The 13,559-nt window shown below is 34.2% G+C and overlaps 1 protein-coding gene across 50 annotated transcripts in view; it reads left to right on the top strand.

Annotated features, from left to right (window-relative positions):
- PTPRD (protein tyrosine phosphatase, receptor type D) overlaps nucleotides 1-13,559 on the top strand; it is a 1,139,994-nt gene that overhangs the window by 1,043,405 nt on the left and 83,030 nt on the right. For all 50 annotated transcript variants that reach the window (XM_027881066.1, XM_027881067.1, XM_027881087.1 and 47 more), the window contains 3 exons: nucleotides 2,701-2,791; nucleotides 8,153-8,362; nucleotides 11,713-11,873. In XM_027881066.1, coding sequence (XP_027736867.1) covers nucleotides 2,701-2,791; nucleotides 8,153-8,362; nucleotides 11,713-11,873 — 462 coding nt within the window. The remainder of the gene's footprint in view (nucleotides 1-2,700; nucleotides 2,792-8,152; nucleotides 8,363-11,712; nucleotides 11,874-13,559) is intronic.

Genomic DNA, 13,559 nt, shown 5'->3' with positions numbered 1-13,559 from the left:
AAAGTGACATCAGCAGAAGTCCATTATAGGATCCAACTGCTGATTTTGCAAATAATATATCTCCTCCTTCTGTATCTATTTTCTAAGAAGATTTGATCAGGTTTGAAGTAGTAAAACAAAACAACAAAGATTCGTTTGACCCTTGGATCATTACAAAGCAGCTACAGACTGAACAGAAAAACTTGATGTGATGCTTGTTAGAAGAAGTGATATTATTCTGCTGTAATCTTTGTATGGAAAGAACAATTTTCTGTAGTAGTTATGTTGACATTTTTAGACTTACTTTTCCTCTTTTTGTACATTATGTGCTCAGGATTATCTCTAGCTTATGATGAAGTGCTGAGAATTTTTCAATAACACTAATTACACAGAAGGTGAAACAGGTAATAGTTTACTCTAATGAACTATAGGTAAATACTAATGAGATTGAGGGTAATGTTATAAAAGGTTTTGTAATTAAAAATGGTAGTAGTTGTCAGTGTTTCATGGTGATACATAATAGAAATTGGTGCAGAGCTCACTTCATGATTAGTAAAATATCTCTTTTGCTGGCATTACCTCAAGCCAGCAATTTCTTAATTTTTTCCTATTATTGTTTTGATCTAATCCAAAACAATTTTTATGTGCAAAGGATGGTTCATGTTTCTCTGAATCTCTTCCATCTTTCCAGAGGTTTAGGTAAAAAAAATGTTATGTAGAAGACTTTGGCCTTCAAAATATTCAGTAGATCAGTCAATATCCAAACCAACCCTTCATTTCTCACCTTCCTCTCTTCCTGTCCCACCCCCAAAAATTCTTAAAAACAAAGAAGCGAATTATGAAGGAAACTATAAAACTTGTTTTTCAAGAGATGCTGCATCTTCTGTGGTTAGCTGGAAATCAAAGAACTTTGTTGTCCTTCACAATTTGCAGCACTGTATATTGGTGTAAACATTTTCATTTTTCTGCTTACTGTTGATCTACTTGTTCTTTCAGCATAAAATACTCTGAGTGTGCTGAAAGTCTTAGTAGATGTTCAAAGTTATGAGTGGGAGACTTGGATGAAGGAATTGAGTAAGAGTGTGAAAGTAACATTTACATGCTGGAAGTTCCTTGATTGAAAAAAATTGAAAGATGAAGAAGATGAAAAAAAACAAGGATACGTGAGAGACTGTTATGCAGTTCATCCAGCAGATTTATGTTTAATGTCTGAAAGACATAAAGGAGCCAGTTCTCAATTGTTTTCTGTCTTGATTCTTAGGCATCTGTTAAAGGTTATGTGTAGGTTGTGCTTACTATATATATGGATAAATCAGTGTTCACTAGGATTTGTTATTCATGTAACCAAAGAATTTTTAATACATTTACATAGAAAACTTTCTCAAATTTCTTAACACAAGAATTAATGAATATGTGCACTTACTGTAGTAGCTGAAAATCCAAAGTTTTGTTACATTTCTTTTATAAAAAGGAGCTTTAAGTAGGAAGAGCTGATTAAAATGGATCAATGGGTTGCAATGATATGGAAAACGATAGTTTATATAGTTTGTTTAGACTGAGTTCTTCAGTCAATTGTAAGGCAGCTCCTTTTCTGTAGACTGTCTTTTGTTAATTACCTAGGATTTTCAAGTGCATTGCATGAGTAAAATAGTCAGTACTGCAGAAGGTTGAATGGGCTGTAAAAAAGAGGCAGACTGGAAGAGGAGATGGTCCATGAGACACTGAAGTTGTCTTCCATAATGGAGAGCCAGAAACAGCGTAATAAGCTGTTGTTACTAGAAACAAAGAAAACCAGCTTCTTTCTCTCTTCTCTGTGATGGAGAATGCTTGACTTTTTGAAAAGTGTGTTTATCAAGAAGATGTACATTACACTATCCTGGATGTCCTGATGTTGTGATTCTACTGCTTTTTCCCTCACACTAATGTGAAATTATGTATCTGCTTGACATAAATCGAGGCTTTTTGAAGCAAACAAGGAAAGTACCAGATCCCTATTTTACTAGAAAGTATAATTTACTAGTCTCCATGGGTGGGGAGGAGGAAGACATTTTCAGAAAAATGTGTCTGAAGAAAACCAATATATGTAATTTGCAAATCCTAGCTATAAAGAGAGCATAAATCAAGCTCTCTGGCCTATGACTGTGAACAGAATACTTAAGTAGATAAAGCTGATGGCAATTGCTACTCAAAAGTAAAGAGAGTATGGGTGAAGTATATGCCATGTTTTCTTTCTTTTCATGGTAATATTGACATCAACAAACACATTATGTTAACCTACTATACAGATTATACATTAAAATGGGGGAAGATGGGATGGTAATTGAGATGTAAATATATGGTAATAGGTTTCAATTTAGGGGCTTGGTTTTGTGGGGTTTTTTTTCCAGTGTGATGGTGGAAGGGCACAAATATCCCATGGCTCTTGTATCTCAGGAAGGCATTTTAGAACATTGTAATTAAAGTTTATTATAAATATTTATATATTTGCACAAAAAGTCAGGTAAATGGTGCCATTTGTTTGTCAAATGTTTTACAGTTGATGTGTTTTCAAGAGTATGAATGTTTACAGCTGTTTGGAAGGCTGCAGTGACATATTAATGTGCAAAAGTTTATTCTCAACATACCAAGTGTTCTCTTAAGTTACAGTGAAGTTACCTATTCCACCAATTTGTTTATTCCTTTTCCTTCAAATTCACTTTTGTCCAACTGTTTCATTTACAGAGGCTATTATATAGTTATTGTGCCTTTGAAGAGGTCTCGTGGAAAGTTTATCAAACCATGGGAAAGTCCAGATGAAATGGAACTAGATGAGGTACTGTATGTGGATGGGGGGGAGGGCGGGATTTCTTCTCCTTTATTAAAGAAACAATATTAGTTGTATGTGATTAACTCATCAGTTTTAAAAGTTTTGGTTGTCAAGATAATTTATACTTGAATTAGCCTGTGGGGACTGAAACAAAAGTTTGAATTACAAAAATGAGAAGACAGTAAAGACATTAAGTTGCTATAAAGCACACGATGTGTCTAATATTTATTGACATTAATATTTTATTCTTTTCCTGTTTTAAAGAGTGATGCAAAAGAGCAGGAGGTGAAATGAGTTGTCAGCAAAAGCTTAATCACCAATGATACAAACCCTAATAAAGGTCTGGTTCATTAGTGCGGTGTTTACTAAGCCTGTAACAAATGCTAAATTGAAATTTGCACTGTGGTTTAACATTTGACCTTCTATTGGTGTTTTTATCTGAATTTCACATACCGTAATACTTCTGGTTAGAAGTAGCCTCCATTCTACCAACAATTTGTGCTCAGCAATAAATGAATGAATGAAGTAGGAAAGAACAGTCATCATTTGACACTGTAAATGACACTAACCCAAAGGGCACAAGTACTTTGGTTTTTAATATATAAACCCAATAATACTAAAAATCAATTCAGTATGTTATTGATATAATAATAATTCCAGGAAGTATTGTGTCAGCATTCAGCCCTGTGTTCTGTTTTACTCAAGGACAGTATAGGAACTTGTCTTTCTCCTTTCAATATGTAAATTTGGAAGAGTACTAATATTTATGATTGTAAAGCTCTTTTGAGGGTTCCATATGAAAGGCTTGTATAAAAGACAGGCAGTGATGTTATTTTTGCAATATAGGATATAAAGGATTTTCAGATACTATGGTAATTTGTACGTGTAATATCTGTGCAGTTCAAAGACCTAAGTCAGGGTTTTTACTCTTGATTTCACTATCTTTTGACTGGATCCCATTTCTTTTGGGGGATTCCAGATTGTTACGTAATGGAGATGCTTCACCATATGCTTCCCCATAAGAAAATTACTGGGAAGTGGTGATCACCTGTGAGCAACCACAAAGGTTTTTTTTCTCTCCTAACATGGGTAAAATGGATATAAATTTCAAAGTTTGCACCAACATGTAGGGAAAACAAAGATTTTCTAGTAGAAAGTTTTCAAAATCTAAACCAAGTTCTTTCAGTCTTTATCACAGCACCAGGTGAATCCTTAATCAGAAGATTAAAAATGATTGTTCAGAGAATGACATGATGACTGACTGATCAAACCCTGTGTTTTTTCTTGACCAGAATCATTTATGTCACCATCTGACTTCATTCAAATTGCAGCAATGACTTGCTTTGATCTATTAACTTCTTCTCTTTAAAAGAACTTGGGTTGTAAATGCCATCAGCTCATGATCATGGTCATAGGGGACATCAAATAACAGCTAAACAGTAAAACTCTGACAGCAAGATCATACAATAATGGAAACTGATTTCATACTACCACCCACTTTTAACATCCAAAGACTGTAGTCACATTCAACAGCATTAACAGATTAAAGGATAAGTGCCAAATGACATTGAACTTTTTGGCAATTAAATTCTACAGTTCCTGCTGATTCCCATAACAAAGGGTCATTTTAATCATCCTGCAAGTTGTGGTGCATTAGTCTGTATAACAGATTGATAAAGAGCATTTATTAATTCGGAAATATTTGGGTCAGGATGGGTTGTTTCCCACTTCTACTGATATAATTGAGACCACATCATAGAATTAATGGTGAAAGAAATAGGATATGCATTGACTGGAAAATGAAAATTATTTCTGATAAAGAACTAAACCCCTTGATATATCTTTTACAATTGCCACCAATATATATAGCAGGAACTGAGTAGGGAAAAACATTAAAAGCAGGCAGTAACTGTATATCATGCAAACTCATCCAGTTTCTATTATTTAAAAGACTATTTTTCTTCCAGCTTTAGAAAATACATACACAGTTTTATTAAACATACTATTACTGACAAGCATGTGAATACAGAGTCCACAATAAATACTCTTGGGAAAAAGAAAAATACACAAACAAACAAAAAAGGAAAACAGAAACCAAACCAAACCAAACCCCAACCAAACTAAAAGCCCACACAAACCTTGTCCTTCAAAAAAACCACAAAAAAACCCACCAAAAAAAAAATCTCCACACTGTTATCTGAGCAAATAGTTCCTAATGGTCAAATGAAGATACTTGTGCATATTTATATCTTTACTACAATCTCACATATGTGGCTGTGTATCAGAAGTGGTTGGGCAATAGGTTTTCCAAAGATCTATATTCCAAAGACTTTGCTTAGATTGTCAGAAGAAGAGTATCTACTAGGAACACAACTCTGTAATGTTACCTCCAGTACAGAACTGGTCAAGCCAGAAGACTCTCCAGCCTTATTGTAGTTATCTGATCTTCTTGGCTCCTTGAACCTCAGTTCTGAAAGAAACTAAGAAAGATGTATAATGTTAGAGCAGATAATGGACAAGATGTTATGTATCTGAAAAAAAAATTATTAAAAATACAGTCCTTTTTTACTCAAAATTTCATTTTCTTCTAAATATTGTGAGATCTAGTGACTTTATATAGATATATCATGCAAAGAAATGAAATAGAAAAAATATGATTTTCAGTAAGTATTACCTAGGAGGATTACTTTAGATTTGTAAGCAGTAAAACCTAAATAAAGGTATGCATGTTAAATCCTAAATTAATTCAGTAATTTTATGGAAATCTGTGTATAAAGTACAACAGGACATATATGAGCAAATAATTATATTTGGCAAGAACTCCATTTATATACGAAACATGAATGAGGCCAGAGGTTCACCTGAGGTCTATTCAGTCATGTGTAGTCAATGTTACTGAACAGATTTTATCTACAGATAAACACACCTAAGTTTAGCTGGCCTTTGGTGGTGAACAACCAGCTTCGAGAAAGTTTAACAAATTTTGTTTGACTCAGGCTAATTAACTTTTACCATTCATAGCCAAAGCTCACTTTATGATCACTGTAATACTGTACTTCAGCGTTGATTTTTCTTCAAATTATATGCATTTTCTGTTACTATTTCAAAGAGAAATAATCAAGATCAAACATTTTTCTTCCCCTCTCAATCTCAGTCTAATTTTGATTGCAGTACTCCTGCAGTATTTTGACATTTATTATGAGTTACTTAAAATCTAAATTGTAAATAAGGTGTAATCTGGAAACATATGATAAAGAATTTGAGTTAGCCACACAAGTAAATTTAAATTCCAGTGGAAAAGGTACCTATAAATGAAAATATCGGTTATCTTCAGGGATAGCACAAACCATGTACTACTACTGCTACCTTATTTGTGGCTCCTAATTTCCAGACAGCATACACTGTTATTGCTTGAATATTTAGCTTCAAGTTTCAGTGGACTTCAGGATAGCCAGTGCTCGCTATCTCTGCATGGTGTTATTACCCTTATAAAACATGGCTTCCTACAGAGACAAACTTTTCAGGGTGCTTACCTCAGCAGATCTTACAAGGGCTGATCTAACATGGAACAAACTTTGATTAGTCTCTGCCTCATGTTCTGCATTTAGCAACTCTACCTGGGGCATAGGAAGCTACCAACAGATGTGAGCGTCACCTTCAATAAAGTAACTAAATAGAAATCTTTTCAATATTGCAGTTTTCTACTGCCCTCATTTTTATACGACGCAAATTGACTCTAGCTGTACATTAAGCTGTTTAGGAAGAATGAAAGAGAAATATGGGCTGCTGATTGTGATAGTGTCCTTGAGTAATGAATAATGGTTTCTGTTCTCAAATTATGGCTAGTTCTTTTTTTGCTCAGGGGGTCCATTGCAGTGTACCAGCTTTTGTGTCATAGTATTGAAAATTGATAGAGTTAAATGAATGTAAAATCTCTACAACAGGGAACGGACTCAGCCGTAGAGCTGGAAAGCAGTTGACTGCATAGGTCCTTGAAGTATAACTTCCAAATGCCCTCAGAGTAAGTTAAGAAAGTTTGGATCAAAGCAGTACATCTTGCTTCCATGTCTATCTGTAGCCTGTGTTTGAAATATTGAAGTCAGTGAGAAGGGGTGTTAAAGTAATCAGTATTAAAAGTGTCTTTCTCAGTAGCAGTATGAATAGCACATTGTTTTACATGCATTGGAATTGTTAATTGTGTCACTGCAAAGTACAAGATACCATGTAGGGAAGTCTAAAAGATGTGCCAGTTAAGCTGGGACCTAACACTGAAGAAGACGCTGAATCAAGACAGAGCTTCTCTAATTAAACATGTTCTTTGAAATGAATATATATAGTTAAGATTAGATTTTAATATCGTTTTTTATTTATCTCTTTCTGTTTATGTGCTAAAAAGGCTAAAACAACTATGTGACCTTAGAATAATTTGTGATTGAAGTCTGAGACTACAGGACATTGAATAAGTTTAATAAGTGAAAAATGAGGGAAACTGTAAAGAGGCCTTAGAAGTCATCACATACCACACAGTAAAAGTTCAGGCTCCTTGTAATCAAATCAGATTAATTTTTGTGGAATACCAGTGTATCTAAAATGATAAAAGGTATTGAAGGAGCATTTGTCTGATTTAGTAAGTAATTCATTAACAGGTTATACCAGCAGAGCTTAAGTTGCTTCATTAGTTAGTATATGTTTTTGATGTTTGAGCCTAGCATCTAATCTTGTCAGAAATGTACTGATGTAAATTTTAGCTTTGTTTATCAGAAGAAGTGATTGAGTCACCATGCCTGGAGGTATTTAAAAAGATGTGTAGTTGTAGCTGTTAGGGATGTGGTTTAATGGTGGTCTCGGCAGTGTGAGGTTAATGGCTAGAATCAGTCTTAAAGGTCTTTTCCAACATAAATGATGCTGCCATTCTGTTCTGTGACTGACTTAATATGTATATATTAAATATCTATATATATAAAATATATATAGATATATTAAATATGTAATATGATATGTGTATATATATGTCCTCAGAGAAGGTATATTGCTTTCTTTTCCTTTCCTTCCTCCCATGCCCTTGCCCTGCCCCAGACACAACAATATCACTGAAAATTGTATTGTGTTTGAAGTCCAGGCAGTGCAATTGCCGCCGAGTATCTTATCTTAACAAGAATGACAAGAAATTGGAAGATTTTGCAAGAATTGATTTAGTGATACTGGTGCATCCCATGAAGTGTGGTTAAATTTATTTTTGTAGTTCCTGGTCATGCTTTAAATTTTCTCATTACATTGTCAATAAGTTACATTAAAATTGTTTACAGTTATCTTTCTGTTCTTGCTTCCTCTTTCTCTCTCTCTCTTTCCCTTCCCTTCATTCTAAAGCTGCTTAAGGAGATAGCTAGGAAACGCAGAAGCATTCGTCTTGGGCGGGAAGTTGAATTAAAGCCATATATTGCAGCTCACTTTGAAGTTCTTCCTACGGAATTCACATTGGGGGATAAGAAGCATTATGGTGGATTTGAGAATAAGCAGCTGCAGAGTGGTCAAGAATATGTCTTCTTCGTCTTGGCTGTAATGGAACACTCAGAATCTGTAAGTTAGTTAATGTTTTTCAATCTCAAAATTACCTTTCCACAATCATGAAAACATTTTTTAATGCTTATTCAGTTTCCTGAGAGATTTTTTTATGTTTGGTGTGGGGTTGTTTTGTTTTGTTTTGTTTTTTGCATTATATGTCAGAGCATCTTTAAAGCAATATTTCCTTTCCTAGTGACAAATAATTCCTTAAAGTTTTCTATTGTGGTTGCACCTGTGTGCATTACTTCTGCATATAACTGAAACCTAAGGATCACCTTTTATTAGCTGTGTTGTGATCCTTTGCAAATTACATGCTCTGCTATTTGTGACCATGGACACAGGATCTGAGGCATGAGCTTCAGAGCAACATCTTCCTCAGTGTATTTAAAGGAGTTCCTCTCTTGCCTGCCACTGAATAAAGGAGTAGGATACACAGGATTCTTGGAAAGATTCACTGAACCAGAGACATGCACAGCTACCCTGTTTGGTTACAGTAATTCCATAACAACTTTATCCGTAAATTGTTATGAAGTTAGAAAATAATTCAATAATAAGGAAAATTCTTGAGGTGATTTAAATAATGAGCTGTCATTCCTCTTTACTTAATTCATTTGGTAGTTATGTCCCTTTATGCATGAGTTAACCTACTGCGTGAAATATATTAAAAGAATAGACATAAATAGGACTGTTGAAAGAAGATGCAATCCACATTAACATTTTAACATACAGTGTATAATATGTAAAATTTTTAATGGGTAACTAAACCTGACAGGTACATTTGCAGGTTCAACCGCTTGAAACTACAACACTTCTATTCTGAATTTGAGTCAAAGCTTCTACTGTGTGACGTCATAATTGCTTTCTTGCCATCAATGGAATTTGCCTACTTAAATACAATGAGGAAGCAGTTCCACTTTGAATACTTTTGGCTAAATAGCTTCATTTGAAAATAAAATAGGTGCCTCCTATAAGCTCTGACATAAGTCAAAAGTTCAACTTTTGCTTTTTGACAAGGGCTGAATAGACTGATAATTCTGAAGGTGTTCCATCCAAAAGATTCAAACTGGAGAAGATAGACAGCTTTTGAGCATAGAGTTAGGTAGCCATAAATCTGTGTGTCAGAGATCACCTATAGTAAAATTGGTACTTTTAAAACAAAGTATGGTTTCTTGGGGTTTTTATATTAATTAAGGCATTAGTCATTTCATATAAATGACCTAAATTTATTGTTTTGTTAGCAAGAAATGAGGATAAAAATCAGGAAAAAATAGGCTTGACAGCTGAAAAGGCTCATATGGCAAAATCTATCTAAGGTCCTACTCTTAAAGATTTCAGAAGGCATTACTAAGCTTACAATATGGTAATAACTGCTTTAACATGCCATCTGAAATGTTTATGTGATTGAGTAGCATAAGGTACCCACAGAGTGTGAATAGTTTTTAACGGTGAGTGAAATTCAATTTTCGATGCTCCAGTTTATCCACTCTCAATATATCTGGTTTTCTTCCAAGGCTGTAAATCCCACTGGTGTTTGAGTTGCAACCTGAAAGGGATGTTTTTCCTGATTTTCAAATGTTACATCATACATAAGACTTCTCCTTCAGAGAACACAAAATTTCCCTGTTGATTGGTAGAATGGACTATTTGAATTAAAAGAAAATATAGGAAGGTCTGAATTTGTTTAACTTGATAAAGTGGAAGCTGAGAGAGCTTATGATTAAAATCTTTAGCACGTTAAGCATGCTAAAGGGAGGAAAATATAAGATAAATTTGGAAAAATAATAAATGAGTTTAAATTAGTCATTAATACAGGGAGGACGAAAATTAAAAATGAAACCCTGCTTATTGGAGAAAAAGTAGTTAGTGCTTATACTGTTGCCCTCAATATCCCTTTGTATCTTTTTCCAGGCATTTTTGCTACCTGCTCTAAAGAAAGAGGCTAAATAAAAAGAGTTTCTTCCTGTAGCAATGGGATTTGTTCTATCTTTTGAGCATACTGAAGCTGGGAAAAAAACATCAGTCAGTTTGGATGTTTCAGGAATGAAACATGAAGAGCCCTCAATTTCCAAACAATGACCACAGAGTTAAAACACTGGGTTTTTTTAGTGCCAGGTGCCAGGTTTAGTGACTGTAACATAACTGGAGATTGTTAGCATGGGTGGTTGCTCCTTACCATGTAAGGAGCTTATGTAAGTGCCTCAGCTTTGCCAATCCTAATCCTGTCTCAAACCCAGACACTGTTGTATCCCAGAGCCCAAAACAAGGCCAAATGAAGTGTAAAAAAACATGTCTCCTTTGATAACACTTGTCCTGGCTTATGGTATCTTTAAGAATATAGTGCAAACATGTAAATGGAAGCTAATCTCTTCTCCCAGTTATCTTATTCTATATTAGCTGACATTCCTGATCTACTGCTGAATGAAGCTTTTAAGTCCTTTGCAAGAGCTGTAGTTCAAATCCTAGTTTAGTGGTTAATGGAGACACTCCACCAAAGACAAATTGTACAAACAATTCCCCACTTCTGACTTTACTGTAACTCAGAGTTGTTTGAATGATGCAGTTTTAGCAGGCTGGCTACTCAGCCTCTACTGTCTATAATTTTAACTCTGCACTTAGTCATAGATCAAACATCTCAGGGCACAGCAGAGTAAAAAAAAAAAATATTCTCTCATCACAGGTCTTATCCTAGGCCAGTTGCTTTACGCCATCCAGTAAAGCAAAGATTTTCAACAGCCTCCGTTGGTTCATAATTCAAGTTTTATACCTATGAAAGACTGAGCGTTTACCTTCCCTTCAAACTCTGTAGTGACTTCCCCTGTTTTCCATTCTTAAATTCAAGTTGTTTCCAACTTCAATAAGAATACTCTGTCAGACAGTTTTTAACTGTCAAAATGTACCATACTATTGCCATAAGAACCTTTTCTAAGAACCTTCTACATTCAGTCCCCTTTATTTTTACCTATAGTGGTTTTGTTCTGTTAGAAGCACTCTTTCATGTCATGCAAGAAGAAATAGTGCTAAGCCAGTGTGAAACTAAAACAAAAAACAAAAATGTATAACCGATGGGTTGTATTTGTTCTAATAGTTCATTTCTTCATTCTCTAATTAAGTTGCAGAGTGTTCTGGAAGGACATCATTTGTCTGCAAATCACTACTAATATGTGGAAAACAAAATAAAGAGAGTAATAACAACACACCTTTTAGTTTGCAAGTTTCTATGCTGCCTGACTTCAAGAAAAAGAGCATTTCCACTTTGTTGTGTTCATTGCATCATCACCTTCTATACATTTATTTTAGATCTAGCATAGTTAATATTTTAAATGTACTCCCTCATGATTAAGTAAGAATTATTTTTATTTCTATAGACCATGTATGCAACCAGCCCATATTCTGATCCTGTTGTGTCAATGGATCTTGATCCCCAACCAATTACAGATGAGGAAGAAGGCTTGATTTGGGTTGTTGGACCAGTTCTTGCAGTGGTGTTTATCATCTGCATTGTTATTGCTATACTTCTTTATAAAAGGTAAATTTACCTTTTAGTTTTCTTGATAGGTATATAACTTCCTGACATGTTGGTCATTTTGTAATACTGTTCCACATTATATTATTGAGCTACCATTGTAACTGTCATTGCTTTGAGACATTTCAATATTTATTAATGGTTTCCAGAATATTGCAGAAATTTTTGATTGAAAGTTTCCAATAATTACAGGTATGCAGGTACATTTTTCTGCTGATGACATATTACCACTTCTGGATTTAGATGTTTTTTCCACTTTGCATACATTTGTATGCAAAGAAAATAAATATGTACTGCATATAAATATGTATGGAATTGGCACATTTGACTTTTTAAAATTTGTTTTTAGTTGTATAATAGTAATACATTAGGGGTTACATTCAGCTTGATGTTAAATGTGATTCTCATCTCCACGCAAGTAATTTGAGTTTTGACAGTTGGCCTCAATTTGCCAGTGTATCTATATGAATTTTGAGCTTTTAACTGAGAGATTAAAGAGACATCAAATAGCATTTTTCTACTAATCTTGCAGTGAGATCAAATTTCACTTATTCTTCTTTCACTGTCTATGACACAGATGTAGTTTTGCTGTTAAACCCTCTGCCTTACAACATAGCGTAAACTGTGTATGATGCCATAATTTATACATAGTAGCTTTTTACACTGTAAATGAATTCACAGGGCTGAATCAAAACAAAAGAATCAAACCAAAAAACTTTATTTGAATGTTTAGATTTTGTTTCTAATACATTTTTGAAATATATTGATATAATTACAGATTACTATAAAAATGCTGTAAAGCTCTGGGGAGCTGGTGCACTAGGAATAATTTCATTATATGGAGTATGTGCTCTAGGATTAACAGCTATGATGCTATCACTCGAATATAAATATTTAAATTCTGCTAGCCTGTATAGTCTTCCCTCCCTAAGTGTCTCTGGTCAAATATCTCAGAAATGGCATGTATAGAACTGGCTTCAGGTTTCGGAAGGAATTCCCTGTTCAGCAGTAAATAACCAATCTAGAGTTAACTTGAGCTTTGGGTTCCAAATAGACATGTATTTATAGGATGTTTTTAGGGCTGTAATCGTACAACAGCATAACACATGGTCTGTTGCTTTCAAATACTATGTCTCCTGAAGGTTTCCATTAGTGCATAGTGTTTCAGCCAATCTAATTGGTTAGCAACCGGTGAACCTCTGTTTGTGTCTGTCTGTCACTTCAAAAACCAGTCATTAGAGTTGTGCTGAAAGTGAAATACTCCTTTTTCCTGATTATTTAAAATTATTAAGAGTAAATCTCTCATACTACGAAAAAGTCCAAACAATGGCATATAAAGCAGATATGCACCTGCTTCTGGAAATATTACTTACATTTATGGAACCATAATAAAAATCTTAAAATCTGTTACCAAATAAAAAATACTAGGCAAATTCTACATACAAGCAGGTAAAATTTGCTTGTCAATATTGCGAAGAGATTGTCATTCACTGAAAATGGGGGACATACTTTCCATCTGTTATTTACTGTTTGTACTAGAACTGTTCGGGCAAATGTCCATATGTATTTATTTATTTATCTATTTTCAGCTATTTAATTTATTAAACTGCACTTATTTGGCAAATTACCTCTGAGAAATTTTGACTGCAGTTTTAGCAGTCTATGGTCCTCTATGAACTTTTCATTACT

This window comes from Empidonax traillii, unplaced genomic scaffold (assembly GCF_003031625.1).
Source record: "Empidonax traillii isolate 1590-97213 ecotype Southwest subspecies unplaced genomic scaffold, ASM303162v1 scaffold83:size2986645, whole genome shotgun sequence".
Classification (NCBI taxonomy): domain Eukaryota; kingdom Metazoa; phylum Chordata; class Aves; order Passeriformes; family Tyrannidae; genus Empidonax; species Empidonax traillii.
Note: the sequence above shows the minus strand (reverse complement) of the source record. Positions and strands in the feature narration are given on the sequence as shown.